Raw genomic sequence first — 22,312 nt, forward strand, 5'->3', positions numbered from 1 at the left:
TTCGTGCCCCGGTCCGGGAAGATCCCACATGCCGCGGAGCGGCTGGGCCCGTGAGCCATGGCCGCTGAGCCTGCGGGTCCGGAGCCTGTGCTCGGCAACGGGAGAGGCCACAGCAGTGAGAGGCCCGTGTACCGCAAAAACAAACAAACAAACAAAGGAGTAAAGGGGGACTGAGGAAGTGAAGCTAATCAGGAACAACTTCTAGAAAAAAGAGAGCTTTTAAGGTTTGCAAGCAAAATAGCAAGTGACCTTAATTGCTTTCCATTTTGATAGGATTTGGCCCTGGAAGAAGCTGTTCTGGAGGAGCTGACACAGAAGGTGGCCCAAGAACACAAAGCCCACAGGTAAAGCGGGGGCTGCCAGGCCCAGCACGTGGCCACCGTCCTGTCCGAGGCAGGAGACATTCGGCCCCTTTGCGCAAGCCCCGGCTTGAGCCAGCACAGTTCTGTTTCTTGTAGCAAGTGATTCAGCTCTGTTCTGAGAGTGCATGTAGATTTGAAAACTGTGTCACCACTCCCCTTTCTTTTTTTCTCTCTCCCTTTTGTTTTTTCCTCCCTCCCTCCCTTTCTTTTTTTTTTTTTTTTTTTTTTTTTTTTTTTTTTTTTTTAACATTTTCCTTTTTTTCTTTAACACCAATTGGCCCACACGTTGGCCAGAGGAATTCCTCTCTGTGACCTTCCTAAAACTGTTGCCAGACCTGGGAAGCCTGGGACTGCTTGGGCTCAGTGCAGACCTCAAGAGCTGCTTAGGGTGGGAAAGTCAAGGTCAGGAGGGGAAAGAGTGAGATCTAAGGCATCCCTGAGAGCTTGATCAGGGCTACGTGGAGCTCTTTGGGACATGTGCAGTGGTCCTAGACTCTTCTCTTATCTTGGTTACTTGGCTCCCAAAATGTCATCCTCAGAAACTTTTGCCTTTCTTCCTTCTTTCTTTTTTAACAGTGGAGATTTTCTTCCCAGGTGGGAGAAAAATACATTTTTTTTTTTTTTTTAAAGCAGGCAGCATTATTCACCAGGATGTCTGGAATAATTATTTAGTGTTTATAGGGCTGTAGCTCTTAATTAAATATTTTACCTTCCTCTTATTATTCCCTGTTGAGTAAAAGGCTACTGAGGAATATGTTAATGCATTACTTAGTAATGCACCATGCCTGCACAGTTGGTTGGGTGACAATGGCTTTTCCCAGAACTAAAACCACAGTTCTGGAATTTGCCACCAGGAGGGTAGGATCTTCCACTGACTTTATGGCTCTTAACCATTTCCTCCTTTGATGCTCTTTTGATTTTAGTGGAATCCTGCCAGCAGAAGCTGAGCTTATGTACATCAATGAGGTGGAACGTTTGGATGGCTTTGGACAGGAAATCTTCCCTGTGAAGGTAGCATACCCTCTCCTTGCTTCAGCCGTCTCAGAACAGCACAGGCATTTGGAAAACCAGTGTTGATTGAGAGCAGAGAGCCAGAAGGCTTGGCTTCCTTACTGCTACGTGGCATTAGCTGGCAAGTCCAATTTACTTTAGGTAAAGCAAACCCTTTTTCCTAACGGAGAGAGTTTGAAGCTTTCCATGGTCTTCAGCAGAAGACATTTGTAAGACAGCCTTCTGAGTGAGTACCAAACACCAGCCCCTTTGGTGCCAAGAATTTATCGAGGCCACATCCAGCCTTCCGGTGGGGCAAGGAGCAAACATCATGCGTGCCTTAATACAGACCCTCCCCAGCAGTTTTCTTGCCCGTGCTTCTTTTCTTTTCTCTTCTTTGGGCTGATGCAGTGATAATTGTTTGTGAGGAAGAATAACATTTCCTGTATGCAATCATACTTTATTTCTCCAGCTCTACAGAGCCTCTGTTGTGGGTTCCCAGCCCCTTTGGTGTTGTCTGGAAACTATGCCTAGGAAACGGTTACAGCACATCCCATCCTTTGTAACAAATCCACCTCCTGAAGTGGGTGTGGTTTGGGGGGTCATGGTACAAGGTCATTTACAGAGCTGAGCCCATCCTCCAAACTCATTTTCCTCTCTCTGCTGACCCACTTTACAAAAGATGGAGTTTTATCAGAAACCTAAAGCAACTGGCACATCTCGGCAATTTGGGAGATGCCTGCAATTTCAGCATAAACATTTCACTCCAGACTGGCTCCGCTGGCTGTTGTATAAGTGTTCTGTTCCCCCTCTGTTGCACGCTTACAATTTGCCTTAATGAGAACTGCCCATGTGTATCGAGTAGAAGCGAGCAGGGTGTCCGCAGCTTGCAAAAAAGGCTAAATGGCTCTTTTTTAGATTTGTTTAATTTTCTTTTGCTTCTCTAATGGCTGCCCTTCATAGGGTTGTAATCCATTTTCCTTGCAATAATACCTTATGAAGCCATCTGCATCCCAGTTCCATTTCACCAGCCCTTATATAGTCATGACATTTTGGAAAACCAGAGTAAACTTTTCTCCACTTCTAGAAAACTGACTTCTCAGGCCCTGGAAGTTGGAGGTTTTGTCGTGGTGGTCATTTGCTTGTGTTGTCTTTAGTAATTCTGAGCTGTGGGAAATAGAGGCAGTGGAGACAGTGTTGAAATCCACCGTGCTTGGTTCTGATGTGTTTTCTAGTCTGTCCTTTAGTGGGAAAAGTACAAGGGAGATACCAGAGCTTAGTCCAAGTGGGCAGATAGGCACGGCTGACTCACTGCCAGTGGGTGTAACTCAGCTGGGCTGCTGCTTTTTTTCTTCCTCCACCACATGTCTGTTCATGACTCAGGTGACCACCTACAGACCACATGATTCCTGGCGACCCAAGGATGATGGGTGGGGCAGCAGTAGCCATGTGGGCAGTGATGGGGTCAGCTCTAAGTGAAAAAGCCACCAGGAAAGTATGCAGGGGCAGCCTGCACATGGGGATGGGGTCCCTTTGGGTTAGTACAGGTCCTTCTTGACCAAATAAGGTTTAAAAAGTGTGTTATGGATGTGTCCCAGGGAAGAACCTTTATGTTTAGTGTAGGTTTTTCCATGAGTGGTTTCTCAAAAATTCTCAAGGTTCAGGGCGGGGGTCCCTTCCATTTCCTGACAGGTCTGCCCCTCCCCCTCCACAAACACAGGGCTGGCCGCAGCCTCCATCCTCCTGTATTGTCAGAGCACGTGGTCATGGGGGGACGGAGCTTCTGCAATGGGTCATACAGAGTCTGGAGCCTCAATCCTTGACTAAGTTGTTCTGACGGGTATCCGTTCTATGTTTTTTCCGTTGTCCCACCCTGGTGGCCTGCTCCTCCCATGTCCCCATCCACTCCCACCAGACCTCTGCACCCACCTACTGGCAACGAGCCCAGAAAAGTCTTTCTGCAGAATTTTCCTTTTTCTTCCCGTCTACTTCACCTATCTTCTTTTCCCTCACAGATTTTTCTGTAATACAGCTTACCTTTGAACTTCTCATAATTACCGAGGCCCTCTTTTTAAAATTTTTATTTATTTATGTATCTATCTGTCTATCTATTTATTTATGTATTTATTTATTTATTTTGCTGTGTTGGGTCCTCGTTGCTATGCGTGGGCTTTTCTGTAGTTGAGACGAGCAGGGACTTCTCTTGTTGCGGAGCACGGGCTCTAGTCGCGCAGGCTCAGTAGTTGTGGCGCACGGGCTTAGTTGCTCCGCGGCACGTGGGATCTTCCCAGACCGGGGCTCGAACCCATGTCCGCTGCATTGGCAGGTGGATTCTTAACCACTGCACCATCAGGGAGGTCCCCGAGGCCCTTGTTTCCTCCCCAGTTCTTTCTGTCTCGGCTTTTGCCATCAGCAGTTGTCTTTCCTTTTCTCTCTCTCTGTTAGAAGACGCCTACTTGAATGGAAGCTTTGGGAGGTGGGTTGAGAAGAGGTCCCTGAGAAGGGGCACTGTCATCTTTGTGTCTTAAGTGGGATCAAGTATTCTCAGGGAGGTAGGGGTTTATCTTTTCCATCTTAGGCCTAGTTGGGCATGGCCCTCAACTTACTCCACAAAGAGGATGTCCCCCGAGTGAAAGCAGGAGGCTGGGTGACAGTTTACTCACTGGATGCTGAGCCTTGCTCCCACTCTGCTCTCAAGAACACTGGTAGCTGGGTTATACTCTTCCAGGCGGGAGGCTGGAGGCACCTGACTGGACCAAGAGACCAGACTGAAGACCTCTGGGTTCCCCCAGACAGGGCCCAGCAGGTTGCCCAACCGTGAAGCCTATCATCCATGTGCCCTTCCTGTGCTCACAAAGGTCCCAGCCAGCATTTAGCATCCCACCCTGGAACGTGAATAGACAGCCGAGCATCATCAACCCCCATGATGCCCTAATAGGAACAATAGACGTCAACCCAATGAGAATGAAGCAGTGGGAAAGAGGCAGAGAGTCTGCAGGGTGAAGGGCCCCCTGCCCAAAATACCATCCTATGAGTCTCAAGGATAAAAAATTAAAATATATTACCTTCTTGAAGGAATAGAGTGCTTTTAAAAGGGAACATTCAGCAAATAAAAAAGAACTCTCAGAAATTTAAAATATGATATCAGAAATGGAAAACTTGATAGGTTAGAAGATTAAATTAAGAGAAATCTCACCCCCCAAAAAACCCAAAGTAATGGAATGTGGAAGGCAGGAGATAAAATTGGAGGGCCAGCCCAGATGTCCAACATCTGAACAGTGGGAGTTCTAAAAGGAGTGAAAAGGGGAAACAGAAGGTAGTAATTTGAGAAAATATCCCAGAACTGAGGAACATGAGGTTCTAAATTGGAAGGCCAAGCATGGTGGATGCAAATAGACACACTCTAGGGCTTTAAGTGGTGGAAGTGGATGCCTTTAAGGGAGAGGAAATGGTGGGTCCAAGGCTGCTTTTAAATAAGATCTAAAGAGGATTCAGTTCTTCAAACTGTGTGCGTAAATAATTGCACATATGCAGTATGCAGATATAATCAAACTATGTGCATGTATAATTTTGATTTAAAAAACCAAAAACTAGGGTTAGAAAAGATATTAATAGATATTCATGAAAGAGGAAATCTTAACCGCCAACAAATCTGAGAAAATCCTAAAATTCTTTCTCAAACAGGAAATGTATTGTGACAAACTGAGGTAAAAGAAAGAAAGGTATCTATGTAGTCTATTAGGATGTGCAGGGGGATGCGTCCCTTCGGACCTAGTGGCTTTTCTGCCCCCATTCCATTCTATGATTCATTCCACGTATGGGCGAGAAACGGGGTGTGGTCCCCATGGGTAGGCTGCCAGACCGCTGGGGATCTGTTTCATCACAACGATCTTTTGTTGATCTTATGCAGGACAATCATGGAAACAGTGTGCACCTGGGCATTTTCTTTATGGGGATATTCGTGAGAAACAGAATTGGAAGACAAGCAGTAATATACAGGTAGTCTGATTTGTCTTTCTGCTTTTTCCCCTCGAGGTCCTCTAGCAAACCCCATGGAGTCTGAAAGTTATACAGATGAGTTAAGAGGCAGACCATGGATCAGAGTTGAGCTTTTCTCAACTCTGATAAGATCTGCCCCCTCTGCAGGATTTAAGGGGTTTTGGAGAAGTTCATCTCACTTTCCCTGGGGGTTTGTTTGGGGATGGGGGATGTTCTTTCTTTCCACCTGACCCCAAGAAATGCGTAGTTGAACCTCCACTGAGCCAAAGCGTGGAGCAAAACTCTACGAGTCTGGTTGGAGATGGGCTCTTCCATGAGTCAGGCCCCCATGGGATTACCTTTGCCTCGATTACCCATGACCAGTCATTAAATCCACACTGGCTTCTTTCCATTGCCCTGGACCCTCTACCTAAGGTAGAGGGTGCTAGAAAACTGCAAACTAATTTTTCTGTTAACGAAAGAGGTCTATTTGTGAAAGTGTGTTTTGAAAAAGCAATCAATTTGTTATCATAACTGAAAGGACTTGGGTACTTTTTATTATTTTGACCCTTCAACCTTCTTTTCCCTTTAACATGAGAGGAAGGAGCATAGGGAAGTGGCAGGGTGTCCCCTGCATTACATGTCAATGAGCTTGCTTTGTATGGGTGCCCACAGATCCCATCCTAGTATCAACAATCCGAAAAACTGCATGCTTGCTTTCATTTATGAGGGCGGTATGGCCTATTATTTACCAGAAATACAGCTTTCCTGTGTGTGCATCTGATAGGCAGAGCTGCATGTGCAGGGCAGATGATCAAAGACAGATCTTAGAGGCAAAGCACGGGCCACTTTCTGGAAGTGAATTCTTGGCCAGCCGTGTATTCTCTGGATCAGCAGTTACTGCAGGTCATTTTGAGAAAGTTTTCCCACTAAAAGCTTCCTAATTGGCTTTTATTTTCCTAGGTCCCCACCCTGCCATTATTTTTGTCCATTTATTTTCTCTTGCTCTTTGAATAGAGACATTATTGAAACAGGAGTAGGGAGAGAGCTCTTTGGAGCTACAGAATAAGCTTTTTGACTCTTGGACATATTCGGTCAACTCATATACCTACAACAAATTAAATAAAATATATAAATATGTGCAGAGTTGTAACTATACACTTTTATGCCCATGTAAAGCTCTCCAGGCATTTTGTCCCACACAGTTCTTTGTAGCTAAATCAGCGCTTGAGTCTGGAGAGGAGACGCAGACACATCTTGGATTCTGGCTATCTAGATTAAGTAGAAAATAGCAATTTGAAAGTTTGCTGATCCTTAAGCGCCTCACAGGTCTTGTTCAGTTTCCTTAGGAACTGCTTCTAGACTGCTTCCTTTAGCGCTTGCCTTGAGACCCTTACAAGGTGGGAACTTACTCCTACTACAGTGTCATGTTAATTGTGCCACTAAGGTGAAGTCATATGGCGGAGTGCGGAGTGGACCCAGAATTTTGGCAGTTGATTTGAGGGAGTGTTGCTAGAGGAGACCACATATCTCTTATCTCTTGAGACCTTCACTAAGGAGCACATAGCTGTGAGTCCACATGGATGTGATCTAATGGAATTGTAAGTCAGCAGACAGCTGTGCAGAACACCTGTAAATGTATGTAAAAACAGGTGGTACTGGTGTAATGGAAAGCTGATCGGAGGAAAACCTGGAAGGTGTAGAACTCATCCGTCCCCGATGAGCAGAGTGAGTGAGGCTAAGTCATTCCCTTTGGCCTGAATTGCCTCATCTCCAGAGTGGAACGTAAATAGCCGCCTTGTCTACCTAAGAGAGTTGATAAAAGAACTGTACTCTATACAGATGCGAGACAACCTCATTACTTTTCATTATTTCAGCAAACATCTATTGTATGTTGTGTGCCAGGTGTACTTGGTGCTTGGAATACAGAGATGAAGAAAGCAGAATCTCTGCCCGGGGCATGAGGGCCGATGATCGAGTTTGGTTTAGTTAGGCATCTGGTCACAGGCATGAACAATGGTGATACAATGTGGTGACTGATAGAGGACTACACTAGGCTCTTTCCTGGCATGTGGGTGCTTGGGGATGAGGAAAGGCTTCCTGGAGAAGGTGACTTCTTCTGAGTCTTAAAGGAATCATGCAGGCAGAGGTAGAAGTGTAATGAGCAAAAGCAGGATGGTGGGAGAAGGCAGTGGGCAGGGAATTATAGGTCGGGGAACAGAGTGAAGGGTAGGTAGTATAAGAGATGATTAGAAACTGGCTCCAAGTAGAATGGGAAGCAGGAGCTTACCTTCCCTTGTCTGGTGGTTCTTTCTGTGTATCTCATTTTAGATAAGATTTCCATGAGGAAAGGGAAGGAAACGTTATGTGTGTGTTTAGATCGCAAAAATATAGGCACATTAAACACTCCCTAGGCATTTTTTCCAAGTGGCATAATCAAATCTGTAGTGTACATCACAACACAGAACCTCTGTGCATTCTTCAGCCTAGATTCCTGGAGACACATGATTTTTTTTTTCCTTTGTTTTGACCGCGCTGCATAGCTCGTGGCATCTTAGTTCCCCGACCAGGGATCGAACCCAGGCCCTCAGCAGTGAAAGCGCGGAGTCCCAACCACTGGACTGCCAGGGAATTCCACACATGACTTTTAAATGACATCCCCCTCCAGCACTGAAAACGGGGATCACGGGAAATGCTCTGTCCATTTGGAAGTGTGAAAACCAAGGCAGTGGAAGTCTCTGGCATATTTTCCTCCTAGGTCGTAAAGGAAAGTGTACTTTATTAACAGCAATATCTAGACGTCGTTGACATAGGATTTTTAGCTATTTAAATAGATGCGTGTTGCATTTTATTTCCTTTTCTGCTTTGAGAGGAGGGACGTTTAGCTTTTAAAAATATGGTTAAATCATACTTTGTAAAATGAGACTCAGTAATAACAGGCAACACTCCTCTGCTGTCATAAATGCCTAGAACGTCTTTGGGCAAACGCCGTTGGCTTTCTTCTGTGCAGGTGGAATGACATGGGGAATATCACTCACAACAAGTCAACTATCCTGGTGGAGCTCATCAGCAAAGAGGAGACTGCCCTCTTTCACACGGTAAGCAAAACGGACAGGTGAAGGAAGGGTCCCACAGGCAGCTTGCTGTTTGTCTTCTCAACTTGTAATATCTTTTCCTCGCTCTCCATGTCATGACAGAATAAATATTCTGTTGAACCCATAACTTTCCAGTACTTGCCCAGAGCTGTCATCACTCATTTCTGGAAGGTGGTGGGGACCTCATGCTCACAATGCTGGGGTTTCAACGTGAGTTTTGACTCTAGGGTTTGGGTTCCTCCACCAGCCTCATTTGTGGTGGATCACATTGTCTGGCAGGCCCTTGACCGGTCACCCCTGATGATATTGCGTGGTATTTTCTTTTACTGGCTTGTTTGGATTTTCTTTGCCATCATAATCCAAGTCTGATCTGAAGCAGACTGGGTGATTGCCTTTCTGTTGAGTGCCTACTTGAGAGCCAAGGCACTCCCTGCACCTCCCTGCCTCCCATCTGATGACGCTTGGCGTCCATGCTGCGCTCTGCCTTGATTCATTTACTGATTTTTAAAGCACTTGGTTTAACATTATGTAAAGACACGCCAGATCATCAGTGTAACCCCAGCGCGTTGAGCATAAAGGATTCTTTAGCAGACAGTATTTGTCCGCCATCCTTGGGTGGGCTTCATAGACATGACCGCCACTGAATTTCAGCACACTGGTTTCTGGCTCAGGGGGTTATTTTGTGCTTGACATGAAGGGAGGAAGGGACGTGTCCCTGCTCAGAGGAGTCCTAGTGAAATGCATATATTTGGGCTGGCCAAAAAGTTCCTTCGGGTTTGGATGGCACAACCCGAACGAACTTTTTGGCCAGCCCAATACAATCAAACAAATGTTTATTTTTCCCCTGTTTCTTCTTCTTCAAGGATGATATCGAAAATGCCAAGTATATATCTCGATTGTTTGCTACACGGCACAAGTTTTACAAACAAAACAAAATCTGCACTGAGTAAGTAAACATGTTGTCCACCCTCTCCCTGGATCAGCTTCAATTCTTGTGCTTTAGGGATGGTGTAGATCGCTTTTTATACTGACTCTTTTTCCTCATTCCTTGTAGAAGCTAAAGGGGCAAGTTAAAGCCGGGCGGGAGGGAAAGAAGGAAGAGCTTTTCTCAAGGTCACATATAAGTGGATGGTAAAGGTGTTGGAAAACCCATTGCATTGAAGCAACTAACATAATTAAAGCATCTGTGAGTTGTGATTTCTACAGTACATACTGGAAAACCTTCCTTCCTTCCTTCTACATTAGAATTCCTTCCTGTCGGAAACTCCTGAAAGTGAACACCCAAATTTTACTCTTTAATTGGAAATAAGGATCAGAATTGCAGTCGCACGTAGGATAGGTGATCCAAAGCCCCTCCCCCCAGATCATGAGCCTCTTCATGCAATCAAGAAGCTGTAATGGTAGATGACATGCATTGATTCTTCATCTATTACTAGTCAAAGACCGCACTCATTAATTATAGCAGAGCACAGCTTAGAAATGCAATGTTAAAGAATAGGCAGAGAGAGACAAAAGCAAATGTGGCTTCTAGAAACAGCAATTTCTATTTAAGGGTTTTAATTTCCGCTCTTTTAAACTCTTTAAATTATAAGATGCACAGGATGACCAATAAACAAACTGACTTTGAAGATTCTGGTTGAAGGTAAAAATGGAGCCCACCTTTTTAACACTCCCTGCCTCTCAAATCCTACTAATATGATAAAAGGAATGTAAAAAAGGTATCAAAATCTACACCTGTAGATCTAAGAGCTTTAATGATGAAGACTGTCTTGTGTAGTCTATATGCCTAGGGAGAAAATGATTCGCAAATTGACTGTGAATGCTTGACTTCCTGAACGGATTGGCCGACATCAGTGCCTTTCCAACCTCTGCCATGAGTTTGGAGGAACCGAGCGGTTCCCAATTTGCCGGGGCGCCCCTTCGTGTCAGATGTGGAGTGTGTTCAGAAGCAGGTAGCAGAGTGACGAGCCAACTTGAAAGAGAAGAAGCTGCTGTCATCCTGAGCCCCGTGTTGCTCACACAGTTGGCTATAACCCTGCGTGTGCTTCTGGGTCACGTCACCCGCCTGTCAATGAGAGGCCAGGGTAATTAGAGGAAGACTTGGAAGACGCTAATAGATGTCACAAATCCACGTGTGTGTTTTTCAATTTAATTTGGAAATAAAGATGATAAAGGGAGTCTGATGAGGGAACTTAACTGTGACCTGACCTTGGATATAGCGTGCCGGGCTCACACTATCATAGCCTTTCCTCTGGTTGCCTTCAAAAGACGTTCCTCAGCAGAGTACATCAGCGGTTGGGGCGCCCAAGGTGCTTAATTTTGTTTCAAAGAACTTCGGGATGTAAATGCAGGAGAAGAACTGCTTTCCCACTTCCCCAGTGGACACATGCAAGAGTGTGAAAATACTGTCCTAGAGCAGTGCTAAAGCAGGTGCTGCTTTAGAACTGGAGCATCAGGTCCCGACAGACTTTTTTCTCTACGTGATGGAGGCTCTTTCAAACCAGTCTTTGCCATTGGCCACTGTCAGAGTCTGAAAGTATATTTGATAGTACAGTTGTCCCTCTATCTGCGAATTCAACCAACCGTGGATCAAAATAGATTAAAAAATGTTCCAGATAGTTCCAAAAAGCAAAACTTGAATTCACTATGAACTGGCAGCTCTTTACATTGTATTAGGTATTATAAGTGATCTAGAGATGATTTGAAGTATGTGGGAGGATGTGCATGGGTTATATGCAAATGCTGTGCCAGATGATATAAAGCACTTGAGCATACACGGATTTTGGTATCCGAGGTGGGTCCTGGAACCAATCCTCCTTGGATACCAAGAGATGACTATATAGTATTAGGTCTGCCAGCAAAGTTTGCAAATGTAAATCAGAAGGGCACTAATTAGAGAGCAGCAATTTAAGCCACCATATCTGTTATGGGTACACACGTGCATACACACGCATGCGCGCGTAGACACACACACCATTCTTTTGAACAGATTCCCTATAGGTCACATCTTTGCGGTTCTCTGCTGTTGCCTTTGATTTGTTGGGGTGTCTTTGACATTAACAAGAATTCTATAGTTGACTTCTGTAGGGTGAATTTAAAAACAAAACTATTTTGAGAAGTGTAGTCCTCTGGTTTGATCATTTCTTAGCAAGTGGCTTTAACATAAAATGTTCTGAGTATTTGTATTTCTTCTGTGGCCTTTTCTTCTTACATGAGTGAGCATCACATATATGAGTGAGCATCACATATTAGACTGAAAATTACGGAAATTCTGTTTTCCTTTTCTACTTCTGTAATCATTCCTTTCTTCTTCATAACCATGTATGGGAGGTTCCCAACCTCTTATGTGGTAAAAACTGGGACTCTCTAAAAAGCATACCCCCCTACCCCACATAGACAGTAAATTCTGTATATATTGATAGTTTCAGAGCCTCAGCATGGGCTACATGAAGGCTTGGGATAGCCCTCTGGAGTTTTAGGAAATCAGCATCATCTGAACAGCATCCTTTTCCAGAGGTCTCCACTCTCTAACCTCTAAAAGACTGTTGTTGATTTTTATTTCCCTTATAATTTGTCTTTAGAAATAAGCCTCGTTCTTCTAATATTACTTTGTAAAACGTATTATAAAAGTATCATATGTTCCAAACATTTTGAAAATAAAAAAAGAACAAAAAAGAAATGAAATTGTTCTTAGCTTCAGCACCCAGAAATAGAAAATGTTTATGTTTTGCTGTAATTCTTAACTCATCTTTTCTCCTTTCCCCTCTTCTCCCTGTCTTGTCTATCTGGTCTTCTTGTACATGGTAAATAATAATAACCATCCTCATTTTTTTCAACTTTTCATGTAGACAATCAAATTCTCCACCCCCTATCAGACGCCAGCCCACCTGGAGCCGGTCCTCCCTGGTATGTATGAAATCTTCAGTTATCAAGTCCTCTGACTGTCGGGGTGTGAGTGTCCCTTTGTTGTTAACTTGAGGAGAGGAATGACTAGGGCATCATGACTAGGTCATGACCTCATGACCAGGCGAGATATGGCGAGAACACAGAAGGGCATCAGTCTGCTATGCAGGTGTGATGCACACCCATTTTGTCCCTCTTGTGCCCGCCCATGTCCGTCACTTTTCTAAGTGTGATTCAGGGCTCACCCCCATGAATTTTAGTCTGGGCCGATGAGACCATGTTCCTTGAGCACGCAACCTACTGTGTGTTTTTTTCCACTTGCTTTATCTATCTTTATCTATCTATCTTTATCCACTATTTATGATTTTTGCATATAGACGTGTCTTCAGTTATAATCTCCACAAATTCTTTTATATTCACTGCCATAGACAGAGCTTAATAAACTAGTCAGAAAATATCTGCTTTAAATGAGCAAAAATTGAAGGAGTCTAGTTGATGGTCTTAGGTAGAGTTTTCAGTGGGGAAGAAAATTAATTAATTTTCTAATTTTAAGGCCAACAGAATTTGAGTTGATCCACTTTTCTACCTACCATTAGCCTTTTTTTAAAAACTGTTCTACTGATCATGTGAATAAGGAAACACAACTCATTTCAATGCATGTGTTCTGTCTTAGACTGTGTTTTATTTTGAGAATTACTTAAGGATGATATCATAGCAAGACGTGGGAGAGTCAGTTTCCTTTAAAATGTCTACTTGTTTTACATCATAATTCTTTTATTTTAGATTATGATTTATTTTACACAAAATCAGAATAAACATGTGACCTTGAAATGTTTGTAGGTTGAACAGTTCCTTTGAGTTGATGGGACAATAAAATTGAACTTTTCTTTATACGCAATATATATCCTATAGCACATCTTTCACTTGTCTTTTAAAAGAAACTGTTTTAGGAATTTTTTTTTTTTCCTTCTGGAAAATGCACTGACATGAACTCTTAGAATTCTAGAGTTTGGTCATCATATCACATAATATTGATAATTCCTGCAAACCCATGTGAATATTATTAATCTCTGTGTTAATGCGCAACATCTCACAAGAGGTCTTTGCCTTGGAGATGTAGAGGGGCTGCTTTGGGCTTCTCCCCTGAAGACCAGTAGATTTGTTCATGGCACTTGTTTCCTTATTCTTCTTTGTTGATACTGTTTTCCTTTTCGCTTCCTCAGAGTCCACATGTCTTTACTAGTGACATAAATGTTCACTTGTGTCCATGAAACACCAGGGGAAGCAAAGTGTTTTAGGGCTATCTCGTGATTTGATCTCATCCTAATTATCTAGAGAAGATACAGAGGCTTTCCTGTTTTGTTTGGATGAAGATAATCTACAGGAAGCCAGATTCCTGGCTTCTCCCTTTCCTCTGCCCTTTAGGATTAAACCATTTCAGCAAGAGTTCCTTGGGATGAGTGAGAGTAAAACCAGAGAACATTGTCTCCTTTGGGCTTCCTGGCTGATAACAAGGGCTTCTAATTGTTGTTTTTCTCTTGCCCTTCTGGCTCCTGTATTGTGGCATCTAATTTGTTTTTGTGTTAGCAGATCTGGAAAGAAACAGAATAATATATTGAAATATATAAAGAGACAATAAATAATCCTGAAATGGTGTTTGGAGGATTAGCTATTACTATTTCTCACTTGTATTGCTTACAGACTTACTCCAGTTCATAAACAGTCACCTACTTATAGGATTTTTCTTCTTTTTTTTAAATAAGAGCGAGAGAAGGCAGAGGTGAGCCAACTTTGCCTTGCTGTATATTTCTGTTCCCTTGTATGAATCCCTGCCTACTGTTTTGTTTTGTTCTGTTTTGTTTTTTTAAACCTAAAGACTGGCTGTCCAATCATGGAAAAATTGAGTTGAATTATGTATTATCAAAAAGAGGAAAAATATTTTTAAATTGCTACTCAAAAACCAGCCAAGAGAGATTTGGGAATATTTAGAAGAGCTGATACTCTGATTAATACTTAGATTAATTTCAATTCTTTACTTCCTCTACCCTGATTCTCCTTAAGTTTTGGATTTCTTGTCTTCATTACCTTCTTTATTTGCCTCTTTGATGCTTAAACATTATTTGTAGCAAAGGAAATAGTAGATGAGTCATTTGCCCAGCCTCGGACTCTGCGTAGTCTTCTTCTGTTGAGGAATACTGAGAAAGTGTGACCCCTGCTGGCTTTGTGGGGTTGTTTTTTTTTTTTGTTTTTTTTTTTGACTTGATCTTAGCTTCTGTCCCAAAGCAGTAACATTTAAACTAATATCTATAAGATTAATTTAAAAATAATCAAATAGAAATATAAGAGATCATCCTCTTTGGTGGTTTACAAGCTGAAAGTTTATTTTTTAATATCAAAACTCTTCCTTCAAACACATTTTTACCTGGAACCCTAATACGTGAATAAAATGGATAATGTTGGAGGGAGGAGACTGATTTGAGTGACGGGAAGCTGAGACCTACTGAGGTTAAATGACTTGCTCTAGACCGTATTAGCCATTCATCGTATTTCCTTTCTCAGCTCCCCAGTTAGTGAAGCTCTCTCAGCATTTTGGTGTTTTCTCTAAAAGTTTCACCCTCCCCTGCAGCACGGAGTTATTCGGGTTGAGTCTAAATGTCCATCTTTAAGAGTCCTCACTGAAGGGCTAGATGGTTGAACTGGATCCTCTGCAATGGGAGGGTCAATAAGTGGTCCTGGAAACTGCACGCTCATTGTTAGGGATCACATTTCAGATTTTATATAAATTTGCAAGTGGGCCCATCTTAACACTCCCCTGTCCCTATTTGAGGCTGATGTGGCACTGTGAACTGGGGTCATAGGTACAACTGTGCTGATGGGTACGAACTTGTGGCTTCAGGAGGGACCCAATTTTGAATAGAAGGAAACAGGCTTCCCCCTTACTCTCATTATGTTTTAGGTGGAACATAATAAAATACATCTTCTGAGTTATTCCTTTAAAAAAGGCATTGGGAGCCTTGCAGGTGTGTTAGAAAATACGTTATAAATAGGTGCCTTCATGTTGATTACAGCCTCTTTCTCACCTTGAACCAGCCTCCCCATTCCCCACTTCTTGTTTTTCCAGTCCTGAGCTTGGTGACGAGATGGGGGTGCAGATGCTTAGGGAAGGGTTGGGTTGAGTGTGGAGGGCAGAGCATCTGCAGCGTGCCTCCCTGCAGGCGGGGTGAGCGATAGGGACCATCGCGTGCTCACCCTGGTGCTCGTGAGTGTTACGGCCGTTTGCGCCAAGGCCTCCCCCACCTGTGCTGTGTTCTCTGTTTCAGCCCCGGCAACAACCGTACATCTTGCCTCCCATGCATGTCCAGTGTGGCGAACACTACTCGGAAACACACACTTCTCAAGGTAACTGGCTTGCCGCTGTCCCTTCTTAAGACACAAAGTTGAGAACTGGTGATGGGTACTGAGACTTTTTTGGGGGGTGACCATGATACTTTTCATTTTAACTTTGTCATTGTCTGAATGGCAGCAGGCAACAGCTTGGATTTGTGAAAGGCATAGAATATCATTTACCCCTGAGAGGAGAATTTCCCCAGAATTGACTCCAGAGGGACTTGGGGGAAGGCAGTGAGCAAGTTCCTTTCTCCTCTTCCTTCTTGTAAGTGGGACAGAGAGCAGAGTGACAGCTAAGCCCCACAGCATACTCTTCATCCTCCTTGTCAGTGTCAGAGAGCTTGTAACAGTCAAGCAGGTTTTCAAGGTGACAGAGAACACAGGCATCAGAATAAGTGAAAGAAATACACACAAAATCTCAGCCCCTCATTTTTTTTTTTTTGCGGTACGCGGGCCTCTCACTGTTGCGGCCCCTCCCATTGCTGAGCACAGGCTCCGGACGCTCAGGCTCAGCGGCCATGGCTCACGGGCCCAGCCGCTCCGCGTCATGTGGGATCTTCCCGGACCGGGGCACGAACCCTTGTCCCCTGCATCGGCAGGCGGACCCTCAACCACTGCGCCACCAGGGAAGCCCTCAGCCCCTCATTTGATCTCTCCTTTCCGATCTCTCCCACTGGCCCCTTTCTCAGTGCACTTGTTAAACTGTTTTATTCCTCTTTTTCTCCCTAAACACTCCCATGCAAAGTGTGTAAAAAAAACCCCATTCCAGTAATAATTATTCTGAGAATGAGCATTTATAGAGCAATTCCTCTCCTTAAGCACTTGTTCTGAGCACTTGCACTGTATTGTCTCATTTAATCCTCAAAATAAACCTAGGAGATACGTACTGTTATTATTTCCATTTGACAGATACAGAAACTGGGGTACAGAAAGGGCACTGGGAAGCTTGGATACGAAGATTGGTGTCCTAACTCTTGAGCCAGGCTCTGTAATCATTACACTAACTGTATCTCAAAAAGGAATGGGATTAAACATTGGATGTTGACAGTATGGTAATTGGATAATTTGTTTCTGGGTTATCATATGCTAGCTGTTTTGAATCTTTCTGCACTGTCTAAATGTGAGCATGGAGACTAAGATAATCAAGATGATATAATTTAGTAAAACACAACTTTTTATAAGCAGACTAGCAGAGTTACCCTGCTTCTATGGGAGGGCACCAAACCCCATTAAGGTGGATAAATGCAACACGTTCTCCTAGTTTTTCTCGCCTGTTATCATCTCATCTGGTCTATGTTCCCACCCCTCCTCTTCAGGCAGCCAAGTGTTTTCAGTCACCTTTTCTGTTTTTTAATCTTTTCTGCCTTTGCTTTCTTCTACTCTGCTCATGCTTAAATCTATAGTGTAAAAAATGAATATACTTTGCCCACAGAAAAGTGTGTTGGCAAGAGGTTGCCTGCCTAGGGGTGTCTGTGTACGTGTGTGTTAAAGGAACACTGGACACCCAGAATGGGCCTTACTTTAGAAATCTGCTTTTTATCTCTTTAGGTACCTCTTTAAAGTATTATTAATTTTCATGTGAAACTGACCTCAGTGATGAAACCAACTCTAGAGGAGGGTTTTAGGCAGTGGCTAAAAAAACCGCCTGATTCTTATTTTGCCCTCCGTTGGTTGCTGATCAGAATGGAGCAGCCACGCATGCTGACATCCTGACTGTGTTATTTGCCTTGTGCCTTGACGGATGCTCGGCAGTCCCTCAGATACAGGGAGTTTTCCCACTGCAGCCAGGAAGATCAGCTCCCAGTACTCAATAATTTCAAATCTATTGCCCTATTAAAGTTCTTGACTTCTTGGCCCAAACATCCAGTTCTGTCGCTGAGCCGTGAACAAGAGGACAGGTCTCCCAATGTGAGGGCCATTGTTGGTGCCTGATTTAAAAGCTCATGGCCAAATCGAGAACTTAACCCAGGTGATAACGGTTCCGTATGTGCATAGCTTTCTTTGTTTAGATTCACTTTTGCTTTTTAGTGTGCTTTAAAATGTTCCTTCCATATGTTGGCATCTTGCCCAAGAAGTTACCAGTTTTTCCATGGAATATGTGGGTGGAGACCGTGGGATTTCCCTTTTTATGACTTCTGTAAGTGTGAGGATGAACTTGATTGAAGCAGGATGGTGTGGATGTTCACGAGCCTCTGTGTGCCTTCTTGCAGACAGCATCTTCCATGGGAATGAAGAAGCCTTGTATTGCAACTCGCACAACAGCCTGGACTTAAGTTATATAAATGGCACCGTCACCAATGGCAGTGTGTGTAGCATTCACAGCGTCAACTCCCTCAGTTGCTCCCAAAGCTTCATCCAGGCTTCTCCCGTGTCCTCCAACCTCAGCATCCCTGGGAGTGACATCATGCGGGCTGACTACATCCCGAGCCACCGGCACAGCGCCATCATCGTGCCATCCTACCGGCCGACCCCCGATTATGAGACAGTCATGCGGCAGATGAAGAGGGGGGTCGTGCACATGGACAGCCAGAGCCAGTCCCTGCGAAACCTCAACATCATCAACACCCACGCCTACAACCAGCCAGAGGATCTGGTGTACAGCCAGCCTGAGATGCGGGAGAGGCACCCCTACACTGTCCCTTATGGGCCCCAGGGGGGCTACGGTAACAAACTGGTCAGTCCATCGGACCAGATCAACCCGAAAAATACCACGGTGCCAAGCAAGCCCGGGGCAAGCGCCATCTCACACACAGTGAGCACCCCGGAGTTGGCCAACATGCAGCTCCAGGGCACCTATAACTACAACACGGCCCACATGCTCAAAAACTATCTCTTCCGGCCACCACCCCCCTACCCACGGCCCCGCCCCGCCACCAGCACCCCGGACCTCGCCAGCCACCGCCACAAGTATGTCAGCGGCAGTAGCCCCGACTTGGTGACTCGCAAAGTGCAGCTGTCCGTGAAGACCTTCCAGGAGGACAGCTCCCCGGTGGTGCATCAGTCTCTCCAGGAGGTGAGCGAGCCCCTCACGGCCACCAAGCACCACGGCACGGTGCACAAGCGCCACAGCCTGGAGGTGATGAGCAGCATGGTGCGGGGCATGGAAGCCATGACCTTGAAGTCGCTCAACATCCCCATGGCCCGCCGCAACACGCTGCGAGAGCCGGGGCCCCCCGAGGAGGTGCCGGGGAGCCACGAGGTCCCCCAGCTTCCCGAGTATCACCACAGGAAGACTTTCTCGGATGCCACGATGCTGATCCACAGCAGCGAGAGCGAGGAGGAAGAAGAGGAGGCTCCGGAACCGGTGCCCCAGATCCCCGCACTCCGCGAGGAGATGGAGTACAGCGCCCAGCTACAGGCCGCCTTAGCCCGCATTCCAAACAAGCCCCCACCCGAGTACCCCGGACCCAGGAAAAGTGTGAGCAACGGGGCGCTGGGGCAAGACCAGGTGTGCCTTCCTCCCGCCATCGCCAGGGCCAGGGTCCTGAGGCAGGGGCCAGCCAAGGCCATCAGTATCTCCCGGGCTGACCAGATGGCCATCAACGGGTCCTCTCTTGGTCCATCCATCTCAGAGCCCGACCTGACAAGTGTGAAGGAGCGGGTCAAGAAAGAGCCTGTGAAGGAGAGACCTGTGTCTGAAATGTTCTCCCTGGAGGACAGCATTATAGAAAGAGAGATGATGATCCGGGTAAGTGGCTTCCTCTCCCAGGGCATCTTTCAAGGGACAGTTAAACGGGCTGATCTCCACCCTCGCCCGCAGCCCCCTCTGCTCCTTTTCCATGATTTAGACATACATCCTCTGGGCACTGAAGAAAGCGCAAGGCTTATTCAGGGAACGTGGTAGGGATTTAAAAATCACTTGGCATGGGGCTTCCCTGGTGGCGCAGTGGTTGAGAGTCCGCCTGCCGATGCAGGGGACACGGGTTCGTGCCCCGGTCCGGGAAGATCCCACATGCCGCGGAGCGGCTGGGCCCGTGAGCCATGGCCGCTGAGCCTGCGCGTCCGGAGCCTGTGCTCCGCAACGGGAGAGGCCACAACAGTGAGAGGCCCGCGTACCGCAAAAAAAAAAAAAAAAAATCACTTGGCATATAAACAGGTAGTGTTTCATTTCACAGAACTTTGTTTTCACATAAACCTTCCGTTCTCATTCATGGCTTCTCATAGGTGTGCTTGGTGCAAAGTGCTGTGAGAGAGTCAGGATCTTACAGGTTGGTGGTGTTGAGATTGGTGTCTGGGCCAGCATTTGCTGTTTATTCAGGGTCAGGCTTCCCATTGCGTGAGCTGCCAGGAGCTCACCTTCCTCCATCTCCTGGTACTTTGGTTTTTCCAGGGGAAAGCATTCCCCCCACCCCCACAATTAGATATTAAAAGGAGCATCCCTTCAGAGCACAGCTTTCTGTGTAGATCTAGATGTCATGATCATTCATCAGTATTGTCCATGATGTATCCAGCTTTATGTTCAAATCTTGTTTCGAGAGATGTTTAACACAAATCCAAGAGAATTACAATAAACCCAGAAGTTTACCGTTGAGCTTCCATTAACCATTCTTATTCTATCAAGAATTCACACATGCATATTTATACACACCCCACACTTGTCCTGGAAGTATTCACTCCCTTAAAAAATCCTCTCATAGAGTGACTGCTCCTCTGCATGTACCACAGCTGAACTATAAGGTAGCCAGAGCAGTTGTCACTTAAAATGGGCTTTGATGGAGTTCATTAGACTTTCTTCATTTATAAGTCTCCCAGTTCTCCAGAGGGAATCAACCTGTAAAGAGCCAAAGTTTTAAGGGAGCCAAGTCCCTCGGTTTGGGAGTCTAGTCCATAGCAACGTTCCTACTTTAGACAAACCTTAAGAACAGTCTTAGCCTCACGGTTTTGGCCACATCCGTGGAGTATCGCTAAGAATTTGGTACAGGTGTAACTTTTTCCACCTAGAGGGAAATTGTGAAAGTTGTGCTGTGCCTGTGGGAAATAAGACCGTTGGGCTGAGATGCGGGGCAAGGTGCCTTGTGGGGGAGCTTTTTCCTGAGGATGGAATGAGATGCTGGAATGAGATGTGGGGCTGGGTGCCTGGGGGGAGAGCTTTCTGAGTTTGGGAAAAGTAACCACTGGTAGAAAGGGATTTTCAGCACTTCTTGGCCTCACACCCCTTTAACACAACTCGGTATCAAGAACCCATCAGTCTAAGCATTCAGCTGCTGCCTGCATGGTCCCCTAGCCTCACTTAGGTCATATTCATTCTCTTCTCTTGTTACCTGTATTAAACAAAAGCCTGTGGCCAAATTCATGGCACTGGTTCCCTACATAGTGCTTCAGGCATTATCACAAAGGAGCAAGGGCCTTTTCCACTGTTTCCACCCATCCGTTGGGTAAGAGCGAGTAGCCAATTTTACCCCTTAACTAGTTCAGGAACATCATTACCCCAGCCCTATGTCATTTTCTCTGTTTTTTTTTTTTTTAATGTGTACCTTCTTCTTCTTTCTTTTTTTTAATTTTAAAAAAATGTTTATTTCTTGGCTATGCCTCGTAGCATGTGGGTTCTTAGTTCCTCGACCAGCAGCTAAGATCCTGGTCCCATGCATTGGAAGCACGGAGTCTTAACCACTGGACCGCCAGGGAAGTCCCTTCTCTGATTTTTTTCCCAAATCCTACACACTTGTGTGCTCAAGGGCTGCCGCCCTTGGCTGGTGTCCCAACCTCAGAGTAGGACTTGGAGGGTCTTCAGTGAGCCAGGCAAGGTGGTGACCACCACTGGCACTGATGCTTGGGATGGGTCTCCATTGTCTTTATGAAGAAACTCACCCCAATGACCTCCCTACATCCCAGATGACTGTCTGTCCCCGCCTCCCCCACCAAGGGTAGCCTTTGCCTGGCTTGTTAGGCATGGCTAAGAAGAGGAGGCTGTCAGGGCCTCCCTAGGATAAGAAAATGAGAAAATGTAACCAAATAGGAACTGGAGGGAGACAGCTATGGTGAGAATTTGCCCTGAGGCAAGTCTCTCCCTCCAATTCTGGAGGTGCTTATTCATTTGATGGGTAGTTCAGGCTTGTTGTCTTGATAGCTTCTCCTGGCTCCTACTGCTGCCTGGAAGACATTTCACTGTCTTTAGTCACCTAACCCCAAATCAGGTACTGGGAAGAGAAAAGGCCAAATCAGATCTTTGAATTAATTATTTTTGATCTCTGGTAATAAGCTGATAGGATAAGTAAGGAGGAGCTAAGAGAAATAGGTTATCCCTGGGGTTTCAATTTTCATTAGATAAGTAGTAATCCTTTCCCAAGAAAGGCAAATAGGTTTCTTTGGGCTTCTGGGCCCAGTTGGGGTTACCTTATGGTGCAGGTGGGAAGGAAGCAGAAGGGCTGTTTATTAAAAAGTCCTCAGGACCATTTATTAAAAAAAAATTTGCTCTCTTAAAACTTTTCAGAGGAGTAAAACATTCTCAACTAAAAGAGATAATGGGGGGAAAATTCTCCCTCACAAAAACAAACTAATAAGCAAGTAAACTAACACCTCCCCCCACACACACACCACCACCACATTTAAATCCAAAACTTTCAAAATCTGTCTGGGGTTGAGAAACCAGGGCCATTC

General features: G+C 45.1%; 1 protein-coding gene across 1 annotated transcript in view; it reads left to right on the forward strand.

The window, feature by feature from the left end:
- PTPN14 (protein tyrosine phosphatase non-receptor type 14) overlaps window positions 1–22,312 on the forward strand; it is a 171,700-nt gene that overhangs the window by 130,471 nt on the left and 18,917 nt on the right. The window contains exons 6-13 of the mRNA XM_007451289.1: window positions 274–344; window positions 1,286–1,373; window positions 5,263–5,351; window positions 8,341–8,428; window positions 9,289–9,371; window positions 12,274–12,331; window positions 15,649–15,727; window positions 17,926–19,403. Of these exons, the coding sequence (XP_007451351.1) occupies window positions 274–344; window positions 1,286–1,373; window positions 5,263–5,351; window positions 8,341–8,428; window positions 9,289–9,371; window positions 12,274–12,331; window positions 15,649–15,727; window positions 17,926–19,403 (2,034 nt within the window). The remainder of the gene's footprint in view (window positions 1–273; window positions 345–1,285; window positions 1,374–5,262; window positions 5,352–8,340; window positions 8,429–9,288; window positions 9,372–12,273; window positions 12,332–15,648; window positions 15,728–17,925; window positions 19,404–22,312) is intronic.

The sequence above is a fragment of the Lipotes vexillifer genome, unplaced genomic scaffold, assembly GCF_000442215.2.
Source record: "Lipotes vexillifer unplaced genomic scaffold, Lipotes_vexillifer_v1.1 scaffold570, whole genome shotgun sequence".
Lineage (NCBI taxonomy): Eukaryota > Metazoa > Chordata > Mammalia > Artiodactyla > Lipotidae > Lipotes > Lipotes vexillifer.